This window comes from Melopsittacus undulatus, assembly GCF_012275295.1.
Source record: "Melopsittacus undulatus isolate bMelUnd1 chromosome 20 unlocalized genomic scaffold, bMelUnd1.mat.Z SUPER_20_unloc_1, whole genome shotgun sequence".
Classification (NCBI taxonomy): Eukaryota; Metazoa; Chordata; class Aves; order Psittaciformes; family Psittaculidae; genus Melopsittacus; species Melopsittacus undulatus.
The window spans coordinates 566554-594097 of NW_022993934.1; the positions used below are offsets into that span (position 1 = coordinate 566554).

The following is a 27544-nucleotide window of genomic DNA, read 5'->3' on the forward strand; positions in this document are numbered from 1 at the left end:
CCCCATAGCTCAGCCATGGGGCAGGGGTTAGGGCTGCCCTTCCCCCCCCTCTCCTCACACCCCCCCCACCCCTCCCAAGGAATTCGCCCTCCCCCCAGCTCTGCCCCATATAAAGGCCGATGGGCAGCGGAGGCGGCAGAGCTGCTGCTGTGGGGCAGAGAGGTTGGGGGGCACGGGATGGGGAGTGGGGGATCTGTGGGGCATGGGGGGGATGGGGTGCACAGGGGGGCTATGGGGCACAAGGGATTTATGGGGCACAGAGGGGACTGGGGCGCACAGAAGCTATGGGGCACGGGGTGGTTTCTATGTGGCACAGGATCTATGGGGCACAGGGGGGTATAAGGTGCACGGGGGATCTGTGGGGCTTTGGGGCACGGGGGTTCTATGGGGTGCACAGGGTTGTTGGATGCCAAGACCTCTGGGGCACGGGAGGGATGTGGGGTGTACAGGGAGCTATGGGGTGTGGGGATCTGTGGGGATAAGTGGGGTCTGTAGGGGCTGTGGGGCACAGAATCTATGGGGCACACAGGGTACTATGGGGCAACCAGGGAGGCTGTGGGATGCACAGGAGTATGGGGCACGGGGGGGGGGGGGGGGCAATGGGGATTAGGGATCCATGGGGCACAAGGGTGTAGATATAGATATGTCCCTATAGCATGGGGGTGCAGGAATCTATAGGTTGCTAGGGCTCTATAGGGCCTGTGGTGCCCATGGGGCTCTCTGAGCTCTATGGGGCAGCCCTTCACTCTCCCCCCCCAACAGCTTCCTCTATCTTTACACTTCAGACCCACTGATCCCAGGTGAGTGCAGTGCCATGGGGCAGCCGTGGGGCAGCCATGGGGCAGGGTACTGGTGGGTCGGGTGTGTCTGTGTGCCTCATCGCTATAGGGCAGCCCCACACTGACCATGGCCGCTATGGGTCAGAATGTGGCTCTGGCCCCCTCGCTATGGGTCAGCCCCACCCTGACCCCGGCTCTATGGGTCAGCCCCACACTGACCCCGGCTCTATGGGGCAGCCCCACCCTGACCCCGGCTCTATGGGTCAGCCCCACACTGACCGCGGCTCTATGGGTCAGCCCCACACTGACCCCGGCTCTATGGGGCAGCCCCACACTGACCCCGGCTCTATGGGGCAGGATGGCCGAGGCTGTGCTGGCTGCTCTGGGCGCGGCCGCCCCGTTCCTGCGCCCGTCGGAGGCCGAGCGCGTGGCCGCCCAGACCCGCCCCTTCGAGCCGCGCGCAGAGTGCTTCGTGCCCCACCCCCAGCACGAGTTCGTGCGCGGACGAATCACGGAGCGGCGCGGGGCTGACGTCATCGTGACCACCGAGCTCGGGGAGGTGGGCGGGGCCAAAGTGGGCGGGGCCAAGCGTGGTGGGCGGGGCCGGGGTGGGTGGAGCCAAAGGGGGCGTGACCATGTGGGGTCAAAGGGGCGGGGTTAAATGGGAGTCAAAGGGGGGGGACTATGGGGGGGCTCTTCAAGTCATGGGGGTGCCCCCTGATGGGTGGAAGAGACCTCAACCCATTGAAGACCCCCCAACCCATTGAAGATCCCCCAACCCATTGAAGATCCCCCCAACCCATTGAAGATCCCCCCAACCCATTGAAGATCCCTCCAACCCATTGAAGATCCCCCCAACCCATTGAAGATCCCTCCAACCCATTGAAGATCCCCCAACCCATTGAAGATCCCTCCAACTCATTGAAGATCCCCCAACCCATTGAAGATCCCCCAACCCACTGAAGATCCCCCCAACCCACTGGAGACCCCCTTTCCCCATGAGCTGCCCCATAACCTCCTGCCCCCCCCCCCGCAGACGGTGACCGTGAAGGAGGCCGATGTGCACCCCCAGAACCCCCCCAAGTTCGACAAGATGGAGGACATGGCCATGCTGACCTTCCTGCACGAGCCCGCGGTGCTCTTCAACCTCAAGGAGCGCTATGCAGCCTGGATGATCTATGTGAGCACCCCCCATGGACCCTCATGGCTGTCCCCCCATGTGGGTGTCCCTGACCCCCTGTCCCCCCTCCAGACCTACTCTGGGCTCTTCTGCGTCACCGTCAACCCCTACAAGTGGTTGCCTGTCTACAACGCGGAGGTGGTTGCCGCTTATCGGGGCAAGAAGAGGAGCGAAGCTCCTCCCCACATCTTCTCCATCTCCGACAACGCCTACCAGTACATGCTGACGGGTGAGCACTGCCCTCCAGACCCCAAACCACGTCTGGGTCCAGCCCCATAAGTGTTGGGTGATGGGAAGGTGACCATGAGCTGGGTTCAGGGTGTGCTTGAGCCAGACACCAACCGCAGCCTGGGCTGCATTGGAAGCAGCACGAGCAGCAGTGATGGAGCTGATCCTGCCCCTCTGCTCTGCTCTGCTGAGACCCCCCCTGCAGCACTGGGGGCAGTTCTGGTGCCCTCAGCATCAACAGGACATGGAGCTGTTGGAACAAGGCCCCAGGAGGCCACGAGGATGCTCAGGGGCTGGAGCAGCTCCTGTATGGAGCCAGGCTGAGGAAGTTGGGGCTGTTCAGGCTGGAGCAGAGAAGCTGCATGGAGAGCTCAGAGCAGCTTCCAGTGTCTGAAGGGGCTACAGGGATGCTGGGATGGACTCTTCATTAGGGACTGCAGTGACAGGACAAGGGGTGAGGGGTTCAGGCTGGAACAGGGGAGGTTTAGATTGGATCTGAGGAGGAAATTTTTTCCTGTTCAGGTGCTGAGGCACAGGAATGGGTTGCCCAGGGAGGTTGTGAATGCTCCATCCCTGGCAGTGTTCAAGGCCAGGTTGGACAGAGCCTTGGGTGCCCTGGTTTAGTGTGAGGTGTCCCTGCCCATGGCAGGGGTTGGAACTGGATGATCTCAAGCTCCTTTCCAACCCCACCCATCCCATGACTCTATGATAAGTGGGTGATTGGACCCCATTGAGTCCATGATCACCTCCCATGGTGGAGGCTGAAGAACCTCAACATCCATCTCCCCCCTTCTCTTCTCCACCAGACCGTGAGAATCAATCCATCCTCATCACGTAAGGTCACGTCCAACCCCCCCCCATGGTGCAATGGGGAAGAACATCCTTCACCGTCCCCTCCATTGTCCTCAGCGGAGAATCCGGCGCGGGGAAGACAGTCAACACCAAGAGGGTCATCCAGTACTTCGCCAGCATCGCTGCCATCGGCGACCGCAAGAAGGAGGCGACCAACAGCAGCAAGGTGAGGCCTGAGCCATGGGGGTCACCCATGGGGTGGTGTCAGACCCTTGTGGACCATGTCCTGCCCCATAGGGCACCCTGGAGGACCAGATCATCCAGGCCAACCCGGCGCTGGAGGCCTTCGGCAATGCCAAGACCGTTCGCAATGACAACTCATCACGCTTCGTGAGTGACGTGGGGGAGTTGGGGGTGGAGATGGGGATGGGGCCTCAAGGAGAAACCTCATCCCCAGGGCAAGTTCATCCGGATCCACTTTGGGGCCACCGGGAAGTTGGCGTCAGCTGATATTGAGACCTGTGAGTGATAGGTCCATGTCCTGGTGTCCTCCTCCATGGTTGTGTACCCCTCACCTCCATCTCCTTCACATCCATCTCCTTCACATCCATCTCCTTCACCTCCATCTCCTTCATCTCCATCTCCTTCATCTCCATCTCCTTCACCTCCATCTCCTTGTATCTTCCAACTCCTTGTGTCCTCTTCCCTCTCCTGGTGTCATTCTCCATCTCCTCATCCATCCGTCTGACTCTCCACCTCCATCTTGTCATGTCTCCATCTATATCTGTCTCCATCCCCATCTCCTCATCCATGTCTCCATCCATCTAACCTCTCTGTCCATCTCTTCATCAGTCCAACCACCTCCACATCCATCTGACCCTCCATCTCCTCATCCTACCATCCATCTCATGTCTCCATCCACCTGACCCTCTGTCTCCATCCCCATCCCCACTTCCATCTCCATTGCCACCTCCATCCCCATCTCCATCCATCTCCACCTCCTTGTCCCACCACCTTCTCTCTCCTGCCCCAGACCTCCTGGAGAAGTCCCGCGTCATCTTCCAGCTGAAGGCTGAGAGGAACTACCACATCTTCTACCAGATCCTCTCCAACAAGAAGCCAGAGCTTCTGGGTGAGCCTGGGGACACCTTGGACTTATGGTGACCCCATGGTGGTATCTGGGTGTCCTGGGGCTGATACAAACGTTGGTTGTCTCCATGCCAGAGATGCTTCTGATCACCACCAACCCTTACGACTACAGTTACGTCTCCCAAGGAGAGGTGACCGTGGCCTCCATCGATGATGCTGAGGAGCTGCTGGCCACCGACGTGAGACATCTCATGGTGGAGGGATGGGATGGATGGAGGAGACCATGGGAGGAGGAGTCCATGGATGGATGGGTGGTCTATGGATGGATGTGTGAATCTGTGGCTGGTTGGAGAAGTCCATGGGTGGATGGAGGAGACCATGGGTGAGTCCTTGGGTGAATGGATGAAGCCATGGATGGATGAGAGGCTTCAGATGGCTGAGAAGTCGATAACTGCTCAAACAGAAAGAGCAGCCCACAGATGGTCCACGGGCTGGTTGCCCCCAGGTGGGGACACCCATCAGCCTGTTCCCTCCCCTTCCAGAGCGCTTTTGATGTTCTGGGCTTCACCACCGAGGAGAAGGCCGGGGTCTATAAGCTGACTGGGGCCATCATGCACTTCGGCAACATGAAGTTCAAGCAGAAGCAGCGGGAGGAGCAGGCTGAGCCGGACGGCACCGAAGGTGGGTTCCACCTAATGGTGACCAGTCAGGATGAGGAACCCCTCGAGCTCTTCCAGGTTGACTTTGTCTTCTCCTTAGATGCTGACAAGTCGGCTTATCTGATGGGCCTCAACTCGGCCGATCTTCTCAAGGGCTTATGCCACCCTCGAGTCAAGGTTGGCAATGAGTACGTCACCAAGGGGCAGAACGTGCAGCAGGTAAGGAGGACACTTCCAAAGCCACCTCCTGCAGCAGCACAGAGACCACCAGGGTGTCCTTCTGCAGGTCTACTACTCCATCGGAGCCTTGGCCAAGGCCGTCTATGAGAAGATGTTCAACTGGATGGTGGTGAGGATCAACAACTCGCTGGAGACCAAGCAGCCGCGGCAGTATTTCATCGGCGTCCTGGACATCGCTGGCTTCGAGATCTTCGATGTGAGCCTTGAGCCCCTTGAGTGTTGGGTTGAGCCCACTGGGTCTTCAGTTGACCCTGTTGACTCTCCATTGACTCCATTGACTCCATTGTCTCTCTTCCTCCAGTTCAACAGCTTCGAGCAGCTCTGCATCAACTTCACCAACGAGAAGCTGCAGCAGTTCTTCAACCACCACATGTTCGTGCTGGAGCAGGAGGAGTACAAGAAGGAGGGCATTGAGTGGGAGTTCATTGACTTCGGCATGGACCTCCAGGCCTGCATTGACCTCATTGAGAAGGTACCACTGCCCCCAGGGTGGCTGGGGAAGCACTTGAGGTCCTGCCTGGTATCCACCATGACCAGGTGTTGTCTTTGCCAGCCCATGGGCATCATGTCCATCTTGGAGGAGGAGTGCATGTTCCCCAAGGCTTCGGACATGACCTTCAAGGCCAAACTCTATGACAACCACTTGGGCAAGTCGGCCAACTTTGGGAAGCCCAGGAACGTCAAAGGCAAGACAGAAGCTCACTTCTCATTGGTCCACTACGCTGGCACCGTGGACTACAACATCATTGGCTGGTTGGAGAAGAACAAGGACCCTCTCAACGAGACGGTGGTTGGGCTCTACCAGAAGTCAGGCCTCAAACTCTTGGCCAGCCTCTTCTCCAACTACGCTGGGGCAGACACCGGTGGGTGGTTGGCTGATGGGTGATGGGTGGGTGCATGGAGAAGACAGTTCTCCATGGAATCATCTTGTATCTCCAGGTGGTGATGGAGGGAAGGGCAAAGGAGCCAAGAAGAAAGGTTCCTCCTTCCAGACTGTGTCTGCTCTGCACCGGGTATGGGACCCATGTGGCTCCACCCCCTACCCCAAAGCTCTTTCCCCTTGGCCAACCCTCTTCTCCACCCCCAGGAGAACCTCAACAAGCTGATGACCAACCTCAAGACCACCCACCCCCACTTTGTCCGATGCCTCATCCCCAATGAGCGGAAGGAGCCAGGTGAGGAGAAGGGGGTGATGTCCTTGTGATAGGGAGGGCAGGGTTTGAAGCTGACCATGCCCCCTTCTCCCCCCCCCAGGGGTAATGGACAACCCCTTGGTGATGCACCAGCTCCGCTGCAATGGGGTCTTGGAAGGTATCCGCATCTGCCGCAAGGGCTTCCCCAACCGCATCCTCTATGGGGACTTCCGTCAACGGTAGGAGCCCAGGAGGTGATGGGATGAGGTGGACAAAGCCACAGGGGCTGAGCTTGGGTTTTCCTCATCTTCTCTGGCATCAGGTATCGCATCTTGAACCCAGCGGCCATCCCTGAAGGACAGTTCATTGACAGCAGGAAAGGGGCTGAGAAGCTTCTGGGCTCCATCGACATTGACCACAGCCAATATAAGTTTGGCCACACCAAGGTGAGGGCATAGGGGTGATGGTCCCCATGGTGCCACCACCCAGGAGGTCATCTAGACCTCACTGTTCTACCTGCCACATGGTCCCCTGCCCATTGGAGCTCCCTGGGCTACATCCCACCAGCAAAGTGTGCTCTTCATCCCCCAAGCTCATGTCCTCATCTCTCCACCAAGGTCTTCTTCAAGGCTGGGCTGCTGGGGCAGCTGGAGGAGATGCGGGACGAGCGTCTCTCCCGCATCATCACCCGCATCCAAGCTCAAGCCCGGGGACAGCTCATGCGCCTGGAGTTCAAGAAGATCCTGGAGCGCAGGTGGGTGCTGGAGATGTGGGGCCTGAGGGTGGGTCTGCTGCCGGTGATGGACACCTCACCATGGCCGATCCAGGGACGCGCTGCTGGTGATCCAATGGAACATCCGAGCCTTCATGGGAGTGAAGAACTGGCCATGGATGAAGCTCTACTTCAAGATCAAGCCCTTGCTGCAGAGTGCTGAGACGGAGAAGGAGATGCAGGTGGGTCAGGGATGGGATGAAGGCTGAGCAGGAGGACGTGGGGACACTCATAGAGGGACCTTTGGGCCTCCCCCAGACCATGAAGGAGGAGTTTGGGCGGCTGAAGGAAGCCCTGGAGAAGTCAGAAGCGCGACGGAAGGAGCTGGAGGAGAAGATGGTCTCCATGCTGCAGGAGAAGAACGATCTCCAGCTCCAAGTGCAGGCTGTGAGTGACATGAACCCCAAAAGCACCTCTAGAAGGGGTCAGCACCCCCAGTGGGACCTCCCCTCATCACCCCCTGCTCACCACAGGAGCAGGACAACCTGACGGATGCCGAGGAGCGTTGTGACCAGTTGATCAAGAACAAGATCCAGTTGGAGGCCAAGGTGAAGGAGCTGACGGAGCGGCTGGAGGAGGAGGAGGAGATGAACGCTGAGCTCACGGCCAAGAAGAGGAAGCTGGAAGATGAATGCTCTGAGCTGAAGAAAGACATTGATGACCTGGAGCTGACTTTGGCCAAGGTGGAGAAGGAGAAACATGCCACTGAGAACAAGGTGAGGCCTTGGCCTGGAGGGGGTTGAGGAGACCCAAGGGTGGTTGGATTGGGTTGAGAAGATCCAAGTCTGGTTGAGAAGCCCCAACCCTGTAATGGTGGCTGCCTGATGTTCTTCTCCAGGTCAAGAACCTCACGGAGGAGATGGCCAGCTTGGATGAGACCATCACCAAGCTGACCAAGGAGAAGAAGGCTCTGCAAGAAGCTCACCAGCAAGCGCTGGATGACCTGCAAGCTGAGGAAGACAAAGTCAACACCTTGACCAAGGCCAAAGTCAAGCTGGAACAGCAGGCGGATGATGTGAGCAGGGACCAGGGCCACCATCTGAGGACCTTGATGAGGATGACAACCGTGGTTGGTGAGGACAACCTGAGGTTCCTCCCCATTCCTTGCAGCTTGAAGGCTCCTTGGAGCAGGAGAAGAAGATCCGGATGGACCTGGAACGTGCCAAGAGGAAGCTGGAAGGGGACTTGAAGCTGACCCAGGAGAACATCATGGACCTGGAGAACGACAAACAGCAGCTGGAGGAGAAACTGAAGAAGTGAGGCTGGGCCTCCGTTGTGTGGGGCCAGCACATGTGGGGACACGGGCAGGGACCTCACTGCCCCCCAACCTGCTTCCCACAGGAAGGACTTCGAGATCCACCAGCAGAACAGCAAGATGGAGGACGAGCAGGCGCTGGCCCTGCAGCTCCAGAAGAAGCTGAAGGAGCTGCAGGTGAGGGACCCTGGGGTTGGGTTGAAGGGTCTCCAGCTGGTAGAGCTGGGTTGAGATGAGTTGGGTTGAGCTCAGTTGGGTTGAGCTCAGTTGGGTTGAAGAGCCTCCACCTCCTTGACTTGGATTGAGCAGAAGAGTCTCCATCTGCTTGGGTTGAGTTGAACTGAAGGGTCTCCATGTCCTTGGGTTGTGTTGAACTGAAGGGTCTCCATGTCCTTGGGTTGAGTTGAACTGAAGGGTCTCCATGTCCTTGGGTTGTGTTGAGCTGAAGGGTCAGCAGTTGGTTGAGCTGGGTTGGGTTGAGCGGATGGGAGGCCCTGCAGCCGGTTGGCTGAGCAGAAGCAATGGCTGAAGCCACCTCCAACCCTCCCCTGTCCTCGGTGGCCACAGGCTCGGATTGAGGAGCTGGAGGAGGAGCTGGAGGCCGAGCGGACGGGCAGGGCCAAGGTGGAGAAGCTCCGGTCGGAGCTGTCGCGGGAGCTGGAGGAGCTCAGCGAGCGCCTGGAGGAGGCTGGAGGAGCCACCTCGGTGCAGATGGAGCTCAACAAGAAGAGAGAGGCCGAGTTCCAGAAGATGCGTCGGGACCTGGAGGAGGCCACACTGCAGCATGAGGCCACGGCCGCAGCCCTGCGCAAGAAGCACGCGGATGGTGTGGCCGAGCTGGCCGAGCAGCTGGACAACCTGCAGCGGGTCAAGCAGAAGCTGGAGAAGGAGAAGAGTGAGCTCAAGCTGGAGCTGGACGACCTCAGCTCCAACATGGAGCAGCTGCTCAAAGCCAAGGTAGGAGGAGGCTGAGGTGGACATTGCTCTGGGTGGGCACCAGGCTCTGTCTTCAGGCCTTTGCCCTCCTCCAAGGTGGCCATGGAGAAGGTCTCCCGCACCATGGAGGACCAGGCAGCCGAGCACCGCGCCAAGCTGGAGGAAACCCAGCGGGTGCTCAATGACACCACCACCCAACGGGCAAAGCTCCAGACAGAGAATGGTGGGGACCCCTTGACCTCCTGCCCCACATCTTCACCCCCCTGCCCCACTTCTTCACCCCTCATGCCCTATGCCCCCCCCAGGAGAGCTGAGCCGGCAGCTGGATGAGAAGGAGGCCCTCATCTCCCAGCTGACCAGGGGCAAGCAGTCGTACACCCAACAGCTGGAGGACCTCAAGAGGCAGCTGGAGGAGGAGGTGAAGGTGAGTTTGGAGGGTTGGGAACACCAGGGGTCTTCAAGAGAGGATACACGACCAGGTCTCCTTCAGCCTTATGGTGGTAGAACCCAAGAGGAATCACATTCAGGCTGGTTGGGTTGGGTGGTTCCATCTCGTGGCAGTTCCATCTAAAGGTGGTTCCACTTTATGGAGGTTCCATCTGAGGGTGTTTCCAACTCATGGAGGTTCCACTCTAAAGGTTGTTCCACCTGACTGTGGTGGATCTGGGGTCCCTCCATCCAGCAGTGAATGGGCTGGATTGCTCTATGGGCCATTGGGTGTGATCAACCATGGAGAAGTCCAAGCCTGAACACTGTTGATGGTGGGGATGGGATGGTTGAGAGAAGGTTTGGGCTGAGGAGCAGCAGTGGTGATGAGCTGGAGGACCTCGAGGGGGTGCAAAATAATAGGGAACCAATGGTCCTACATCATCCTAAAGATCTAAGGAAGATTGGGTTGATCAGAAGGTCAGGAGGAGGCTGGGTTGGTCTAGAAGAGGTTTAAAGAAGGTTGGGCTGAGTCTAAGAAAGGTCTATGCAAGATTGGGTTGGTCTAGAGGAGACTGGCTTGTGTCTAAAGGTCTAGAAAAGGTTGGGTTGGTGTAGAGAAGCTTCAGAGGTTTGGTTGGGTCTACAGAAGCTCTAGAGGAGGTGGGGTTGGAGGGAGTTGGGTTGGTCTAGAGAAGGGCATGAGGAGGTTGGGTTGGTCTCCAGCAGCTCCAGTTGGGCTGGGCTGATGAAGTCCATCTCCTGCCAAGCTGGAGCCCCCCAGGAGGGGTCACCTTGACCCAATGGTGCCCCCATTTGTTCCTCTTGCCCCAGGCCAAGAACGCTCTGGCACATGCCCTGCAGTCAGCCCGACATGACTGTGACCTCCTGCGGGAGCAGTACGAGGAGGAGACCGAGGCCAAGGCTGAGCTCCAACGCGCTCTCTCCAAGGCCAACTCTGAGGTCGCCCAGTGGAGGACCAAGTATGAGACAGACGCTATCCAGAGAACCGAGGAGCTGGAGGAGGCCAAGTGAGGAGACATCACGTTATGGATGGGGACAGCAGGGGGGGACACCATGTTCTGGAGGAGGTTGAAGGACCTGGAGGTTGGGTTGGCCTGCAGAAGGTCTAAGAAAGGTCTAGAGGAAGTGGGATCAGTCAAGAGGAGGTTTGGAGGAAGTTGGATTGGTCTAGAACAGGTTGGGTGTTGGTCTCCAGAAGTCCTAGAGGGGATGGGATTGGTCTAGAGAAGGGCTAAGGTACCTTGGATTTGTCTAAGAAAGGTCTAGAAGAGGTTGGGCTGGTCTGGAGAAGGTCCAAGGATGGTTTCATTGGCCTACAGAAGATCTAGAGAAGATTGGGTTCTAGAGGAGATGGGATTGGTCTGGAAGGGTCTGGAGGAGGTTGCAGGACCTGGAGGTGAAGAGTTGAGCCTTGGCCAGCCCATGAATGGGAGCAGGTTTGGGGTGGCCACAACCACATGTCCTGGTGGCCCCGGGCAGGAAGAAGCTGGCGCAGAGGCTGCAGGAGGCCGAGGAGGCCGTGGAGGCCGTGAACGCCAAGTGCTCCTCCTTGGAGAAGACCAAGCACCGGCTGCAGAACGAGATCGAGGACCTGCTGGTGGACCTGGAGAGGTCGAACGCGGCAGCTGCTGCCCTGGACAAGAAACAGAGGAACTTCGATAAGGTTGGGGGCACCAAGGGGGTGTGAGGGGATGGAGGAGGAGGAGGAGGAGGAGGAGGAGGAGGAGGAGGAGAAAGAAGGAAGAGGAAATGGTGGAGAAGATGTGGAGGAGGATGAGGAAGAAGAGAAGGAGGAAGAGAATGAGATGGAGGAGGTAGAAGGAGGAGGAGACATGGAGGAGATGGGAACAGAAGGAGGAGAAAGATGGGGACTTGGAGGAGGAGAGAGAGGAGAATGTGAAAGAGGAGGAGGTGGAGGAGGAAGATGAGAAGCAGAAGGAGGAGGAAGAGCAGGAGGAGCAGCGTGTGGAGGAGGAGATGGAGAGGATGAGGAGGAGCAGGAGCACCAGGAGGTTCTCCTGTGGTGCCTGCAGGTGCTGGCTGAGTGGAAGCAGAAGGTGGAGGAGGCTCAGGCTGAGCTGGAAGCCTCACAGAAGGAGGCTCGAGCCCTCAGCACGGAGCTCTTCAAGCTGAGGAATGCCTATGAGGAGGCCCTGGAGCACCTGGAGACCTTCAAGAGGGAGAACAAGAACCTTCAAGGTGAGACCTTGTGTCCTCGCACCCACCTGTGCTCCCCACCATTGTCCATGTGCTGTGATGGGCTCTCCACCCCCTTCAGAGGAGATCTCGGACCTGACGGAGCAGCTGAGCTCCAGCCACAAGAGCATCCATGAGCTGGAGAAGGTCAGGAAGCAGCTGGATGCTGAGAAGCTGGAGCTGCAGGCGGCGCTGGAGGAGGCAGAGGTGAGCCCAGCCCCATGGCTCCTGCACCCTCCTGTCTCTGTGGTCCTCAAGGTCTCCTCCATCCCTCCCACCAGGCCTCCCTGGAGCATGAGGAAGGGAAGATCCTGAGGGCTCAGCTGGAGTTCAACCAGGCCAAGGTGGATCATGAGCGGAAACTGGCTGAGAAGGACGAGGAGATGGAGCAGGCCAAGCGCAACCACCTGCGGGTGGTGGACTCCCTCCAGACCTCCTTGGACGCTGAGACCCGGAGCCGCAACGAGGCCTTGAGGCTGAAGAAGAAGATGGAAGGTGACCTGAATGAGATGGAGATCCAGCTGGGACATGCCAACCGCGCGGCTGCTGAGGCCCAGAAGCAAGTCAAGACCTTGCAGGGTTACCTCAAGGTATGGGGGTGGTGGCTGTGGGTCCCAGCAGGAGGTGATGGAGGAGGTTGGGGTGGTCTTCTGGGATAGCCCCACGTGTCTCTGCCCAGGTGGTTCTCAATGGTTCCTCATCCCATTCCCAACTCTGGGACCATTATGGTGGTGATGGGAGGACATCCCCATCCTCTCTCCATGTCCCATCCCATGGTGCTCTGCAGGACACTCAGCTCCAGCTGGATGACGTGGGGCGCATCAATGAGGACCTGAAGGAGAACATGGCCATGGTGGAGAGGAGGAACAACCTCCTGCAGGCTGAGCTGGAGGAGCTGCGGGCGGTGGTGGAGCAGACCGAGAGGACCCGCAAGTTGGCTGAGCAGGAGCTGATCGAAGCCACCGAGAGGGTCCAGCTCCTGCACTCACAGGTGAGACCTCAACCTCCAGGCATGGAGAACCCACGTGGGCATCTCCCAATACATCCAAGTGGAGCTCTGTGCTCACCACCATGCTCCGAGGGTGCAGATCCCCCCCTGAGGTCTCCTCCTTGCAGAACACCAGCCTCATCAACCAGAAGAAGAAGATGGAAGGAGACATCTCCCAGCTGCAGACCGAGGTGGAAGAGGCCGTCCAGGAGTGCCGCAATGCCGAGGAGAAGGCCAAGAAAGCCATCACTGACGTGAGCAGAGCACCCCTTGTCCACCAGCACCACGGTGAGGAGATGCTGGAGTGACCTCCGTCCTCCTGCAGGCAGCCATGATGGCAGAGGAGCTGAAGAAGGAGCAGGACACCAGCGCTCACCTGGAGCGCATGAAGAAGAACATGGAGCAGACCATCAAGGACCTGCAGCTGCGGCTGGACGAGGCTGAGCAGTTGGCTCTCAAGGGGGGCAAGAAGCAGCTCCAGAAGCTGGAGACGCGAGTGAGGGACCTGGAGACGGAGCTGGAGGCTGAGCAGAAGCGCAATGCAGAGAGCGTCAAGGGGCTGCGCAAGTCCGAGCGGCGCGTCAAGGAGCTCAGCTACCAGGTGAGCACCATGGGCTGCAATGGGGCTGACCTGGTGGCCATGGTGGAGCTCTGCCCTAGAGGAGTCCGGGTCTGGGGAGGCCTCATCTCCAGCCCCATCTGTGTCCTCCCCTGCAGACAGAGGAGGACAAGAAGAACCTCCTGCGGCTGCAGGACCTGGTGGACAAGCTGCAGATGAAAGTCAAGGCCTACAAGAGGCAGGCGGAGGAGGCGGTGGGTGAAGGGATGGGGGTGGGATGGGGGAGAAGGTTGGATGGATGGAGGATGGATGGAAGGAATGATGGATGGATGATGGATGGATGATGGATGGATGATGGATGATGGATGGATGATGGATGATGGACAATGGATGGATGATGGATGGATGATGGATGATGGACAATGGATGGATGATGGATGGATGATGGATGATGGATGATGGACAATGGATGGATGATGGATGATGGATGGATGATGGATGATGGATGGATGATGGATGATGGACAATGGATGGATGGAGCAGAAGGTCACCCCCTCCAGGAGGAACAAGCCAACACCAACCTGACCAAGTTCCGGAAGGTGCAACATGAGCTGGATGAAGCTGAGGAACGCGCGGACATGGCTGAGTCCCAGGTCAACAAGCTGAAGGCCAAGAGCCGGGACATCAGCTCCAAGGTGGGACCTTCAACATCACCCTGCCCCATGGCTCTGTCCCATGGCTCTGCCCCATGGCTCTGCCCCATAGCTCTGCCCCATAGCTCTGCCCCATGGCTCTGCCCCATAGCTCTGCCCCATAGCTCTGCCCCATAGCTCTGCCCCATGGCTCTGCCCCATAGCTCTGCCCCATAGCTCTGCCCATAACCATGCTCCATCTCTTGTCCTACCCTAGAAGCTGCACGATGAGGAGTGACCCCACCACCATGACCATGTGACCCCATGACCCCACGTGACCTCTGAGCTCAGCACCTCCCCTCCCTGCCCAAGGCAGGGCCTGATGATGTCACTGAGTGACCCAACATGACCTGAAGCAGCTCTGGTGGCTGGAGAGGAGTCAATGGGCGGCTGTGGGGCTGGGATGGCACTTGGGGGTCACTTGGGGGTCGGGTTCGGCTGTGGGGTGAGGCCATGTGGGGACAGCAGCAGTGAGGACATCACAGAGGACACCACAGTGGAGGCCAAGAGACCCACAAGTGCCACCTGCACACCCAGAACTGACTCCTGGGACCCATAACTGAGCCCCAGAGCCACGAATGGCCTCTGGTGGACCCATAACTGAACCCTGGGACACATAAAGGTGTCCCCCCAGACACATAAGTGACACTTTGGGACCCATAAGTGCCCCCCAGGGCACTCCCCAGACCCTCAAGGGAGAGCTGTGACCGGGCGGGCATTAGGACCCGGGGCGGCCCCGGAGAGGGGGCGTGGCCTGCGCGGAGAGGGGCGGGGCTCCCGGGGCCCGTCCGGTACCCGCTGCTGCGGCGCCCGCTGGTGGCTGAGGGAGGAACTGCGCTCGGGGCGGAGGAGCAGCAGCCAATGGGGAGTGGGAACAGGGAGGGGGGCGGGAGCATCCCGGGATTCCAGGCACATGGAATGGGGCTGGGGATAGGATAGGATAGGATAGGGTAGGATAGGACAGGATAGGATAGGACAGAGCAAGGTGCATGTTCCTTGCAGAAGGACACGTCCCATGAGCTGGGTCTCTGGGCCTGTGGTGTCCCGGATGGTGCTTGGGGCTCTCCTGTAGGAACTCGTTGTCCTCTGGTGCTGTCACAATCTCCTCCTCCGGACGCGGCTGTTTCCCTCCCTCTTCCCCACTGCTCAGTCTGAAGGAATTCCTGCTCCCTGGAATTCCAAACCCAGTTTACAAACCCAACACTTCCCATTGCCTCAGCACTGAACGTGGCCATCCCCTTCCCAGCAAAGCACCATGAGGAGCCAGGGCAGGAACGAACACATGGCCCAAACCCGCTCCAGATGGAAACGAGCCCCATACCAGTGCCACCAGTCTGGGTGAGGCACCTCTGCCATCACCAGAGCCCTTCACCGGGGTGGGTCCATAGGGATAGAGGCCCTAGGCTGGGGGCATGCACGGACCCCTATGTACCCCCCAGTGCCCACAGGGAGCGGCAGGAGAGCAGGGATGAGGGCACAGTCCAGCCCAGCAGCCGGACCCACCATGGGGTAATGCAGAGCTCAGCACCCATGGTGGGAGAGCACAATGACAGACACAGGCGGCAGCATCAGGGCTCTCGGCGCACCCAAACCAGCACCCATGGGTGACCGAAGGCCGTGGACAGGAGCTCGGTGCCAACGGGGTGTTCCCGAGGGAGCCTGGGCAGCTGCAGACGTGCTCCTGGGCAGCACAAGGGCTTTATTTAAGGATGGGTTGGTTAAACCAGACCGAGCCTTGGCACTCACCAGCACCACACACCCGGTGCGGCACAGAGTGCGGTGATGGCCGCAGCCGCCCGGGTGGGATGTCCTGGGATCCGCTATGGGAGAGGGGATCCTGGCACTGTCTGAACTATGTACACCCGTGCCCGAAGTCAGGAGCCCGAGCACCGCCATGGGTCAGGCCCCGTCCTGCCTCGGCCAGTGCCAGGCAATGCTGGTGGTGACCCCAGGGAAGCAGCCACAGTCCTGCTCCGGGAAGGGGGGTAAAAAACACATCTCTATGCTAGAAAAGGAGGCAGTGCTGGAAACGCTGCCGGGAGGCACCAGAGGCTCAAGCCACAAGCATCAGTTCTGCTCTCCTGCACCATTGCCAGAGGCACCGGAGCAGCCTCAGCACCATTGCCATGATCCCCATGCACAGGGGCCTGGTGCGCAGGCAGGGATGGCAGAGGGAGCCCGGTGGGGTTGGCACATCCTGCAGGCAGCCGTGTCCCGGACGCTGCTGGGGCTGCTCCCCCCCCGCATCACGGAGCCGGTGCCTCCGGGAAGCAGGATGTGCCCAAAGGCACCGGGAGGCAGGCGAGGGCTGCGCTGTGTCAGTCACCGCAGGGTGAAGCACTTGGGGTCGGCCTCTGCTCCGGTCGGGGCTCAGGCAGCTGAAGTTTGGGCTGAAACACCCAAGAATCTGCACAGTGAAGAACCCGGTTACAGAATTAACTGTTAATGAACTGCATGAACCCATGGGGGGCATTGGGTGCTCAGGGCCCAGCCCCAGGTACTCACCTGCTACAAGACCCGGGAGCTGCTCCACTGCCGCTCCCATCCACCCTTGGACCTCATCTCCTGCACAGCACCCGTCTGTGGGGTGGGGATGGGGTGAGGGATGGGGGTGAGGGATGGGGGTGAGGGATGGGGATGAGGGATGGGGATGAGGGATGGGGATGAGGGATGAAGGTGAGGGATGGGGATGAGGGATGGGGTGAGGGATGGGGATGAGGGATGAGGGTGAGGGATGGGGATGAGGGATGAGGGTGAGGGATGGGGATGAGGGATGGGGTGAGGGATGGGGGTGAGGGATGGGGATGAGGAGCTGTGTTATCAGCCCTCTGATGCCCATCACAGAACCCTGGAGGCCGGCAGGGACCCAGCACCAGGCAGCAGAGCTGACACCCATGGGACAGGCCGCTTCACCCCAACAGTGACACCCTGCACCGAACTGTGAGACCCCAGCACCCCAACAGTGACACCCACCACCCAACTGTGAGACACCAGCACCCCACCAGTGACACCCACCAACCAACCATGAGACCCCAGCACCCACCAGTGACACCCACCAACCAACCATGAGACCCCAGCACCCAACAGTGACACCCACCACCCAACTGTGAGACACCAGCACCCCACCAGTGACACCCACCAACCAACCATGGCCCCAGACCCCAACCCCACCACCCTGCACCCATCCCTGTGCCCCGCACCCCCTGCTGCCCGCGGGTTGGGTACCATGGGCAGTCCTTCCCCCGCAGCCATGTCCCCGGAGCCAATGTGAGTCAGGTGCACGAAGTTCATGGGCTCCCCGATCATGGAGCGGTCGATTCTCCTCCTCCTCTTCTTCTGCAAGCGGATGAAGGCCGTGAGACCCCCCCACCGGAGCCCCCCCCCACCGGAGCCCCCCCCCACCAAAGCCCCCCCCACCGGAGCCCCAACCCCCCCCTCACCGGAGCCCCCCCCCCACCGGAGCCCCCCCCCCTCACCGGAGCCCCCCCCAACGGGAGCCCCCCCCCACCGGAGCCCCCCCCCCCCCACCGGAGCCCCCCCCCACCGGACCCCCCCCCCCTGCACTCACCGGCGGCGGTTTCTCCACCACACAGCAGCCCAGTTTGTGCCAGAAGTCGCTCATGGTGACTGTGGTGCAGGGACCCCCGGGGTCAGTCCATGGACCCGGTGCGGGTGGGAGCAGGAGGCTGCGGGGGGGGAGGGGGGGGTGAAGGAAGAGCCGGACCCGCACCCAACCCCAGCACCCATGGGTCAAACAGAGCCCAGAGGGGCCGGGGCAGGATGCGGCCCCTGTGCCCGGTGTGGGGTGCGGGATGTGGGGTGCGGATGGGGGGGGGCCCTGGCACATCCCAGATCCCGGAGCCGGGTTATAAATACCGCGGCCTCCCCCAAACGGGGACGGGTTTGGGCTCTTCCGGCTCCCAAAGCGGACGGGGTCCGAGCCCCCCCCGGCCCCGGTGGGGCAGCCCAAGAGGGGGGAACGGGGGGGGGTTCACCCCAGAACCCGCTCCATGGCCGCGGCTCAGCCCCGATGGCAGCTCCCGGTGCCGGCAAACAGGAAGCGGCACCGGATGGGTCCTGCAGGGCCCCAGCAATGGGGTCAGGGCGCTCAGCACCCTCTGGGTGCGGTGGGTGCCGGCAGGATTGCATCACCCCACGGCTATGGATGGACACGGGGGGGGCTCAGCTCCCCCACGGCTATGGATGGACACGGGGGGGGCTCAGCTCCCCCACGGCTATGGATGGACACGGGGGGGGGGGGGCTCCTTCCAGCCCCACTTCCTTAGGGAATGTCGCTGCCGGATTGGGCCTCAGGGCCCGGCTCAGCCTCCCCAATCCCTATGGAACCCCAAGGGGCTCAAGGCACCGCAACCCCCCCCCCCCCAACCCCGCCCCATGGCCCCCATGGCCCCCCCCCCCCCGCCCCGGGACCCCCGGTGCGCGGCGGCCGCAGCGGGGCCTGCAGGGCCCGGAGGGGTTGGGGGCTCCGGGCTCAGCCCGCACGGACCCGGCAGGGCCTGGGGGTGTCCGGACAGGCCCGAGGGTCCCGGCAGGGCCTCGGTGCTGCCGCTGGGCTTCAAGGGGATCCCCCCCCCCCCGGTGCCTTCCCCCGCGGCTCCTTCCGGGACCCTTCTGCGGGGTCCCCCCCTCAGGAGCCCCCGTTCCCGTTCCCGGCCCCGTTCCCGTTCCCAGCCCCGTTCCCGTTCCCGGCCCCGTTCCCGTTCCCAGCCCCGTTCCCGTTCCCGGTACCTGCCCCGGCGCTGGCTGCGGGCCCAGGCCCGGCTCTCGCTGCGGGCCGCGGCTCTCCCGGCGCCCGGCCCGGAGCACAGCGCCCCCCGCTGGACGCTGCCGGTGCTGCAGGGCCGCGGGAGGGGCCGGGGCCTGCGGGTCCCTGCGGGGCTCGGCTTGTCCCCGTGTGCTCCGGAGCCCTGGGGGGGCCGCAGCACCCACAGTGGGGACCCCCCCTCACCCCCCCCCCCCCGCACCGCTCCCTTTGGATGCTGCGGCCTCCACGGTGCTGCCACAGCCGCTGCGGAGGCTCCGACCCCCGAGACCCACACGGGGAGCTCCGGGTTGAGCCCCAGATGGTCCCTTCCCGGCTCAGCCCCAAGTCCCATTGCTCCCTCCCAGCAGGGCCGGACAAGGCAGCGCTGTCCCCACTCAGCCGCCTCCATCCCCATCCTGAGCCATGGGCTGCTCCTACCCCATGGTCCTGGTGCAGCTGAAGGACACGTCTGGTTGTTGTGGTGCCAGAGGACACTGTGCCCCATACACCCCCCACAGTGTGTGTGCTGGGCCTGGGCAGCCCTGAGAGCAGAACGATTTCAGTCCCCATAGAGCACAGGGACCCCACATCCCCACGTCCCACACCTTCCCCCACAGCGCCTGGCACAAGGGGAGGGATGTGACAGGTTTGGGATGTCCGGGAGCTGCCCCTTGCCGGAGCTGACACCACAAAGCCAAGGGCTTGGGCAAGCAGGTGAGTCACATCCAGCCAAGCTGCACCCCATGGACTCCATGGGAACACAGAGCTCAGGCCCTGGCAGGGATCCCCATATCCCCATATCCCCATACCGGCTGCCGGTGGGGCCAGGCTGAGAGCAGAGGACACGAGATCCTCCTGGCCCCAGCAGCAGTGGGGAGGCAGCAATAGCCCCGCTGGGAGCCACAGACACGGTACCGGGGGGAGCAGGACTGCACCCCTCAAAGCAGCCTCAGTCCCAGCCCTGGCAGCGGCTCCGGCTCCGGGTGTCTCTCTGCTGCTTCCAGCTCCAAAGCTGAGCTATTTTTGACGTGTGGCATCAGAACCAAACACCTCCGGACTGAGCAATGCAGACAAAAACAGCCCCCAGCCCCCCCCATCCATGGGGTGTTCACACCAAACCCACAAGCGCCCTCGAGCAGCCCCAGGTTTGGGGGTGCCGCAGGACCCCCTCTCTTCACAGTGAAGGCCAAAAGAGACATTGCCAGCTCCTTGGGGGCTGAAACGAGTCCATTACCCCCCAAATCCTGAGCTGGAGGGGTCGGGAGCTCTGTGGGACACCCCCCGTCTGCTGTGGGACACCTCCATGTGCTGTGGGACACCCCCCGTCTGCTGTGGGACACCTCCATGTGCTGTGGGACACCCCCCGTCTGCTGTGGGACACCCCCCGTCTGCTGTGGGACACCCCCCGTCTGCTGTGGGACACCCCCCGTCTGCTGTGGGACACCTCCCGTCTGCTGTGGGACACCCCCCGTCTGCTGTGGGGTTAATGCATCCCCACCTGGACGGGTCCAGCGCACAGGATCCTTCCTGCGCATCCCCGGCCCCTCCCCGACGGGGGGGGCGCTGCTGACTCATCCTCCCACCGTCCCCCCCCCACCAGAGGGGAGCTCATCGAGGGGCTGCATTGCAGACCCAGACACGCAGCAGACAAAAGGGACGCGGTGACGCCTGCAGCTCCCGCACAAAGAGCTGGTCCAGCAGCGAGTGAGCATCCGTCTGTCCATCCGTCCGTCTGTCCGTCCGTCCTCCGCAGGTAAGGTGGGATGCAGCAGAGGGGGGTGAAAAGCAAGAGGATGCTTTTCTGGGGAAGAGATTTGTATGGAGAGGACATTGGCACCGCAGGGTTTATTTGCTCTATCAGTTTTGGGGTTGGGGCATAAGCACAGGCAGAGGGGATGCAGTGGATAAAGGTGGGTTTGCCCCACAGGAGGAATGGACCACAGCGATCCCAGGGGAAAGGCTCTTCACGGGGGATGACACACAAGACAGGAGGGGTTTGGGTGTCCCCCCCCCCCCCCCCCCCCATCCATTGCCTTTCTGGATATTTCTTGTTGCTAAACTCCCTTTTCCTCCCGCTTTGAAGCTTTAAAACCCATTGTCCCCAGCACCCTCCCTGCTAAATCCCGCTGCTGTCATGCAGAGAGGCACCAGGGATGGGTCCCAGGGATGGGTCCCAGGGATGTGTCCCAGGGAGGAGGCTGCTCCAGAGCCCCATGGCTCAGTCCCCGGGGGGTGGTGATGCAGGAGCCTTTCCCAGCCCCTGACTTACACCGGTACATTCAGCAGCGGGTCCCCCTCATGGCAAGGGGCAGGGTGTGATTCCAGGTGCGTCTGACCCATCCCGGAGCATTCCAATCAATCCCAGGGCTCCAAGGGGGAATCAATGGGGAATCAATGGGGAATGAGGGTGTTTGAAGCGCTCGAGCTGCAGGGAAGGAGGCAGCAGTGACTCAGCTCCAGCCGTGCTGCGGGAGCAGCGGAACCGCATCCCTGCTGCTCCCTCCCGGCTCCTGTGGGGTGGGATCGGGATGCACCCGTGGGGTGGGTGGGTGCAATGGCAGCACCGAGATGCTTCCAGCCCCTTCTAGAGGATTCGGTCGTGGTCCCCGGGGTGATGCGATGCCAGCCAGGGAGGGGCACAGGCTCTGGGGGGAGGCACTGGGACCTCACTTCCTGCACTCTGGATCCTGGGTGTAGGGTCAGCCCAGCTCTGCTCCCTGCTGATGCCAGCACACAGGAATACAGGTGCCTGGGATGGGTGTCAGATGCGATGGGGAAGGGGTGAGCCCATCCTGAACTTCCTTTCCACACTCCCCTTTGTGTGGATGGGGAAACTGAGGCACGGAGGCACAGGTCCCATTGCACACCCCTCCAAGTTACAGCTTAGAGAAAGGCCATGGGTAAGACCAGTGGCAGAGCTGAGCTCTGCATTCAGACCCAAACTTCCACCACACCCTCCTGCCCCAGTGGTTTTCTGTGGGTGTATCCTATGGGATTGGTCACTATGGACAACACTTGAGGGTTTTGGCTGCTTTGGTAGAGCTCTTCTCCCCCTCTCCCCTTGCCCCTTCCCCCTCACAGCCTGAAGATGCTGGACACCATCAGCAGCCAGTACGATTCCTTCATCTACTGGAGGATGCCGATCCCACAGCTGGATGTGGCCGAGCTGGAGGGGCTGGGGCTCAGTGATGTGGCCCTCTACAAACCCAAAGGAGGGCTGGGCAAGCTCCTCAGCAAGCAGGATGAGGCCCAGGACATCTCCCAGGAAGAGGAGGGTCTGCTGCAGTTCAACAGCTTCAACTTCTGGCGAGCTCCCATTGCCAGCATCAGCTCCTTAGATTTCGACCTAATCTGAAGCCTTCCTCTCTGCCCCTCCTCACCCCCTGCCCTCTCCCTCTCTGCTAGGCTGTGTCAGGTTCGGGTTTGGTGTCGGTTTGGAGGTTGGGGTTTTGGTGTCACCAGGCAGTGTCTGACATCGTTCATTAACATTAATGAAGTGGTTCACCCTGACCTGACAGAAATGAGCTCCCCTCAAAGCTTCAGCCCTTTTCCACCTTCTCCCTCATCTCCCCTCCTTGCACTGCCGCTGGCACCACAACGATGCGAGCAGGGGGTAATGGGATGGGGGCAAACACACGGGGAGGGGACAGAAACAGCCACCCCATTGCCCCACGTCCACATGGCAGCGAGTGTGGGAGGTGCTGGGGGTTCTGCCCCCCCTGCACCCCGTGGCTCTGTGACCATGGGGTTGAGCTGATTTCTGGTGTGCTCCTATAGGAACCTCATTTGTGCCCAGGGAATAGTGCAGACCAGGGGGAACAGGCTTCGTGCTGCAGGAAGCATCACTCCTGCTCCTCTCCCCCTGTGCCCCCAGCCCAGTCTCTCCTAAAGCCACATCCCTGCTGAACCAGACCCTGAGGGATGTGAGGTGGGAGAGGCAGGGACGTGGCCAGGACATGCACAAACCTCTGCCTTGGAGGAATCATCTCTCTGAGGCTGTGGCTTGAGCCCAAGCAGGAGGAATGACACCATGAGGATAAAACACACATGGGAATGCTGCAGCCTGGATGGGGGGGGGGGGGGGGGGGGGGTGTTCACTGCCCAGAATTGCCTTTTTCTTCATGTTTTCTCCCCGTTTCATCCCCAGTGCTCTGGGCACCTCCTGGAGCTGGGCGGGGGCAAGGGCTGAGCTGAACACCAGAGAGGAGACTCCAGTTTGCTCTTACCCCAGAATGAAGCGTCGCTGGTTCCCAGTCATCCATCCCAGCCCTTTACAACCTACAACAACAGAAATGCTGCATTCTCCTTGGGGAGGTTCCGGATGAAGCTTCTTCCCGAGCATCATCCCACAACAGGGAGCTAAGTCCCATCCCTGGATCATGCTTTGCTCTGAAACGGTCGTGGGCTCTGTTCCCAAGTGTGAGAGTGACACAACTTTGTCTTCCTGGTGGTGGTTTCCTTGGGTGGGGGTTTAATGGGGTGATGTGGAACATTTGAAGCTGTCCTGAAGGTTGTGGGGAGGGGGGAACTGAGGCAGCACCAAAAGGTGCCCTAAAAAGAAGGAATACATTGGGAAACCTGCCCTTTGCCTCCTGTACCTCCGGCAGGAGCCGGCAGCCTGACTGTGAACCATGCCAAGCCAGAGGTGTCAATGTAAACCCTCCTATGCAGAGCTGTGATTCCTGTGTTCCCGGCTGGGAAACCCACAGTATTTATGATGAAACTTGAATTAAACCCTTCAAACCGCACACGTTCCTGTGGATCCGTTAACAAGAACCCAGGCTGGGATCTGGTTTCCATCATTTGCTATTAAATGGTTTTCAATCGGTTTAGGGTGAGTTCAGAACTGATGCACTCCTGTCTTTAACCGTCCCAGATGATCCCTAAGGAAGAGCCCCCGCTTGGCTCCGAGCACCCACCACAGGGAGTGAGGCCTCCCAGCCGCGGGCAGGACACCCACAGGAGACGCACAAACCACCTTTTATCTCTATATGTACGAACTTATATAGAGATATTGATGTATATTTATATACGTACAGACAGACCTCACAGGTTAACGGGGCACAAAACACCCGCACCACAACGCGGCCCTTTTGTACTTGGCGCCTGACGCCTCTGCCGGAACTAACTGCAGAGCCGCATCACTCCGCATGCGCTTAATTAGAGCACTGCGCTCTTCCTGTGCTCCTTCCGCTATAAAAAATACTCCCCTTTTAGGGCTCCGCCGTTGTTCTCCACCCTCCTCCCGGGCTGGGAGGGTGCTGGGATAAAGGAGAACTTCTCTAATCCCTCTGTGACAGGGAGGGAAGGCGCAATCCGCCCCCATCCCGCTGACCGTGGGGGACTCTTTTGTTATCGATATGTATCCTTCCGCTCTCACGTTGCTTCCGCATCGGCCATTTTGTGTGCCCGCGGCGGGAGGGGCGGGAACAGCCGCGAAGGGGAGGGGGTAGGGAGCGGAGGGGGCGGTGCCGCTCTAAGAGGTGTCTGTGGCTGTAGTCTGTAACGTGGCTCCAAGCGGCTGCCAACAGGCACCAGGCCTGTGCCCTGCAGGTACCTGTACCCTGCAGGTACAGGCACCAGGCCTGTACCTGCCCCAACAGGCACCATAGCCCTTTGAAAGTGTCATTCCTGGAACACAACCCCCTTGATAACCCTGATAAAGTCGGCAGCTGGTGAGAGACAATGGGTTGCAAGGGTTAAGGCAGGAACTTTGTCTGAACTTCCCTTTGTGTGCTTGTAATCTCTTTATCTACGCTGGCAATGAGGAACAGGATCTCTGTTTTGTTTTGTTCCAAGAGGAATTGTGGGTTGGATGCACTGAGTTTGCACCCATTTAGTTAATTTCCTGTCCCATTCTTACTAAGTCTGCCTTTGAATAGGAATTACTATGGTCAATTGGAGGAAGAAACATTGTTTTTGGAGGCGAGAGGGCTCCTTTATCTCATTCAAATCAAGACCTCATTGCAGTAACCGTGGTCCTCCCTTACTGGATGTGAGAGGGGAGGAAGCAAGTACCTGCATGCTCAGCTCACTGAACCCAGCAGCATGTGCAGGCAGCTCCTGGGTCTGACCACAATGCTCTGTAACCAACTGCTGCTAAAGTGGCCCCCAAAGTACTGCTGAAGAGACGGAGGCTGTCCCAGCTGAGGAGGAGCATGGCTGCTGTGATCTGTTCATATCCAATGAGTTTAACACATCCTTTGGGGTTTGCAGGTACAAGCTGCAGTGCAACACAGAGCCAGTTCCTTACCTGCATAGCAACTGTCATGAAGGATTCACAGTGGGTCCAGTCTGTTCCCTAACCCAAGCCCTTGGTAGTCAGCAGCAGGAGAGGCACCTCAAGCTGTCTGTAGCATCCCCCCTTTCCCATTGACCACTGGGATGAAGCCCAGGAGATGCTTCAGAGCTGGTGTCTTGGTCTGCTTTGTTCACATTGAGCTATGGCAGGTCCTGACGATCCCATTTCCCAAGCAGGGGATTCCCATGGCTCCATGGTGCCCTTTGCCAACCCAACCACATCCGTGCTGGCCACGCTCGCAGCTCTCGCTGAGGTGTCAGCCCCACTCTCTGGCTCAGACAGTGGCACAGGTAGGGAAACCACTTTGGTGCCCGTTCAGGTTTGTGTAGGCAGCATCCTGGGGGGAAGCTGAAGATGTGGAAGTGATTCCTGCCTCGTTTCCAGGGTAAAGATGATGATAAATGTTTGTGAAGCAGTGAGTTAATCTGGGGCTTTCTTTGGTTATTTCATCCCAGTTAGAATGTCATTAAAACCCCAGCAACTGTCACCAATAGACATAACTGGTTTTATGAGCTGGCATTTGTGACCCTGGTGACAGGTTAGAACAGTCAGAGATGTTAAAAACAACAACAGAAAAGCACCACAAACCAACACGGGTTTACTTGAGTGTGTAACTGTAGGTAGATACTGATTCAGAAGGAATGGGCTGCAATGGTTTCTGGCCCAGTCTCAGAAACTGGTGGTTGTCAGCAAATGGTTTGAGTCTCCTGAAGATCTGGTAACTTTTCCTTAGGGAAGGGTTTGGGTGGGTTTTGGGTGGGTTTTGGGGGGGTTGTTTTGTGATCTCTTATGTTTGTAGAGTGTATGTTTGACCTTAACTTGAGATTTAGGAATCTGATAACTTCTCTATAATCCTTTAACATTCACTTCTTTACCCCAGAGCCAAGTGGCTTTGCTGGACTCCAGAGAGGGGCAGTTTCCCTTTAAGCTGCTGGTGCCACACCAGTGTTGATGACCTGTGGTGCTTGAGTGTTTTCCTCTCACAGGGCGTCTGGAGCTGGCTGGATCCCAGCTCACCCTGAGAGCAGGATGCAGCTCAGGCCTCCGCTCCTGATGACCTGGGCGAGCCAGAAGTCCCACAGTAACTGACCCTCTGCAGTCACCCAGCCAAGCTAAACACCATCCTCAGGGCTGCTGTGGCCCTGCTGCTGTGGATGGGGCTCCTGAGGCAGTTCCTGCCTGGGGTTCATCTTCATTAGAGCTGAGGGAAGGGTCAGGAATGAAGCTTCCCAGAGCCAGGGCTGCTTAACAGCGGCCTCCAGCTGCAGGCAGTGTCATTGACCTCCCATGCTGCTGTGCTCGTACCCCTTACATTAGTTACACCCCAGGTTAGCTACACCCCAGCCGGCGTTCGGGCGGGTTGGCAGGGCGCCCGGGCAGCCGGGGCCGGGGGGGGCCTTGTTGCCCACGGCAACGGCCCTGGGGGCCGGGGGCAGGGAGTGAGGGGCGGACGGGGGGCAGCGTTGCGAAGCCAGGCGTGCGCTGAACAGGCGCAGCACCAGTACCCCCTCCTGGCCCTCTGGCCCCTGGCGCGGGGGCCCGGCGTTCGGGCGGGTTGGCAGGGCGCCCGGGCCCGGGCGGCCGGGGCCGGGGGGGGCCTTGTTGCCCACGGCAACGGCCCTGGGGCCCAGGGGCAGAGAGTGAGGGGCAGGCGGGGGGCAGCGTTGCGAAGCCAGGCATGCGCTGAACAGGCGCAGCACCAGTACCCCCTCCTGGCCCTCCGGCCCCGGGCGCCGGGGCCCGGCGTTCGGGCGGGTTGGCAGGGCGCCTGGGCCCGGGCGGCCGGGGCCGGGGGGGGCCTTGTTGCCCACGGCAACGGCCTTGGGGGCCGGGGGCAGAGAGTGAGGGGCGGGCGGGGGGCAGCGTTGTGAAGCCAGGCGTGCGCTGAACAGGCGCAGCACCAGTACCCCCTCCTGGCCCTCCGGCCCCGGGCGCGGGGGCCCGGCGTTCGGGCGGGTTGGCAGGGCGCCCGGGCCCGGGCGGCCGGGGCCGGGGGGGGCCTTGTTGCCCACGGCAACGGCCTTGGGGGCCGGGGGCAGAGAGTGAGGGGCGGGCGGGGGGCAGCGTTGCGAAGCCAGGCGTGCGCTGAACAGGCGCAGCACCAGTACCCCCTCCTGGCCCTCCGGCCCCGGGCGCGGGGGCCCGGCGTTCGGGCGGGTTGGCAGGGCGCCCGGGCCCGGGCGGCCGGGGCCGGGGGGGGCCTTGTTGCCCACGGCAACGGCCCTGGGGGCCGGGGGCAGAGAGTGAGGGGCGGGCGGGGGGCAGCGTTGCGAAGCCAGGCGTGCGCTGAACAGGCGCAGCACCAGTACCCCCTCCTGGCCCTCCGGCCCCGGGCGCGGGGGCCCGGCGTTCGGGCGGGTTGGCAGGGCGCCCGGGCCCGGGCGGCCGGGGCCGGGGGGGGCCTTGTTGCCCACGGCAACGGCCCTGGGGCCCGGGGGCAGAGAGTGAGGGGCGGGCGGGGGGCAGCGTTGCGAAGCCAGGCGTGCGCTGAACAGGCGCAGCACCAGTACCCCCTCCTGGCCCTCCGGCC

At 60.6% G+C, this 27544-nt stretch overlaps 3 protein-coding genes across 5 annotated transcripts; 2 read left to right on the forward strand and 1 right to left on the reverse strand.

Annotated features, from left to right (window-relative positions):
- The first annotated feature begins 1137 nt into the window (after positions 1-1137).
- Positions 1138-14227, forward strand: LOC101873936 (myosin-6-like). Its single transcript, XM_034073457.1, has 39 exons — positions 1138-1338; positions 1816-1959; positions 2032-2188; positions 2994-3021; positions 3097-3205; positions 3277-3369; positions 3437-3500; positions 4013-4111; positions 4204-4307; positions 4611-4749; positions 4828-4946; positions 5014-5163; positions 5269-5439; positions 5521-5830; positions 5907-5980; positions 6055-6142; positions 6222-6339; positions 6423-6546; positions 6718-6854; positions 6928-7054; positions 7131-7259; positions 7346-7588; positions 7711-7887; positions 7983-8128; positions 8214-8304; positions 8695-9084; positions 9160-9286; positions 9369-9487; positions 10324-10520; positions 10993-11176; positions 11547-11712; positions 11792-11916; positions 11991-12299; positions 12497-12700; positions 12826-12951; positions 13023-13298; positions 13415-13510; positions 13817-13951; positions 14166-14227. The coding sequence occupies exons 1-39, from the start codon at positions 1138-1140 to the stop codon at positions 14184-14186; spliced, it is 5817 nt and encodes a 1938-aa protein (XP_033929348.1). The 3' UTR covers positions 14187-14227.
- Positions 14228-15627: 1400 nt separating this feature from the next.
- On the reverse strand, positions 15628-18818 carry CDC42SE1 (CDC42 small effector 1). Of its 3 annotated transcripts, none has more exons than XM_034073461.1 (5): positions 18698-18818; positions 17517-17634; positions 17174-17284; positions 16454-16528; positions 15628-16355 (listed from the first exon to the last, which is right to left on the reverse strand). In XM_034073461.1, the coding sequence occupies exons 2-4, from the start codon at positions 17568-17570 to the stop codon at positions 16457-16459; spliced, it is 237 nt and encodes a 78-aa protein (XP_033929352.1). In that variant the 5' UTR covers positions 17571-17634; positions 18698-18818; the 3' UTR covers positions 15628-16355; positions 16454-16456. The 3 variants fall into 3 exon arrangements, with proteins under 3 accessions (XP_033929352.1, XP_033929354.1, XP_033929353.1); XM_034073463.1 differs by having other exon boundaries at positions 18702-18748; XM_034073462.1 differs by lacking the exon at positions 18698-18818 and adding an exon at positions 17825-18012.
- Positions 18819-20214: 1396 nt separating this feature from the next.
- MLLT11 (MLLT11 transcription factor 7 cofactor) lies at positions 20215-22781 on the forward strand. The gene is made up of 2 exons (XM_031054697.2): positions 20215-20466; positions 21795-22781. The coding sequence occupies exon 2, from the start codon at positions 21802-21804 to the stop codon at positions 22066-22068; it is 267 nt and encodes an 88-aa protein (XP_030910557.1). The 5' UTR covers positions 20215-20466; positions 21795-21801; the 3' UTR covers positions 22069-22781.
- The last annotated feature ends 4763 nt before the right edge of the window (positions 22782-27544 follow it).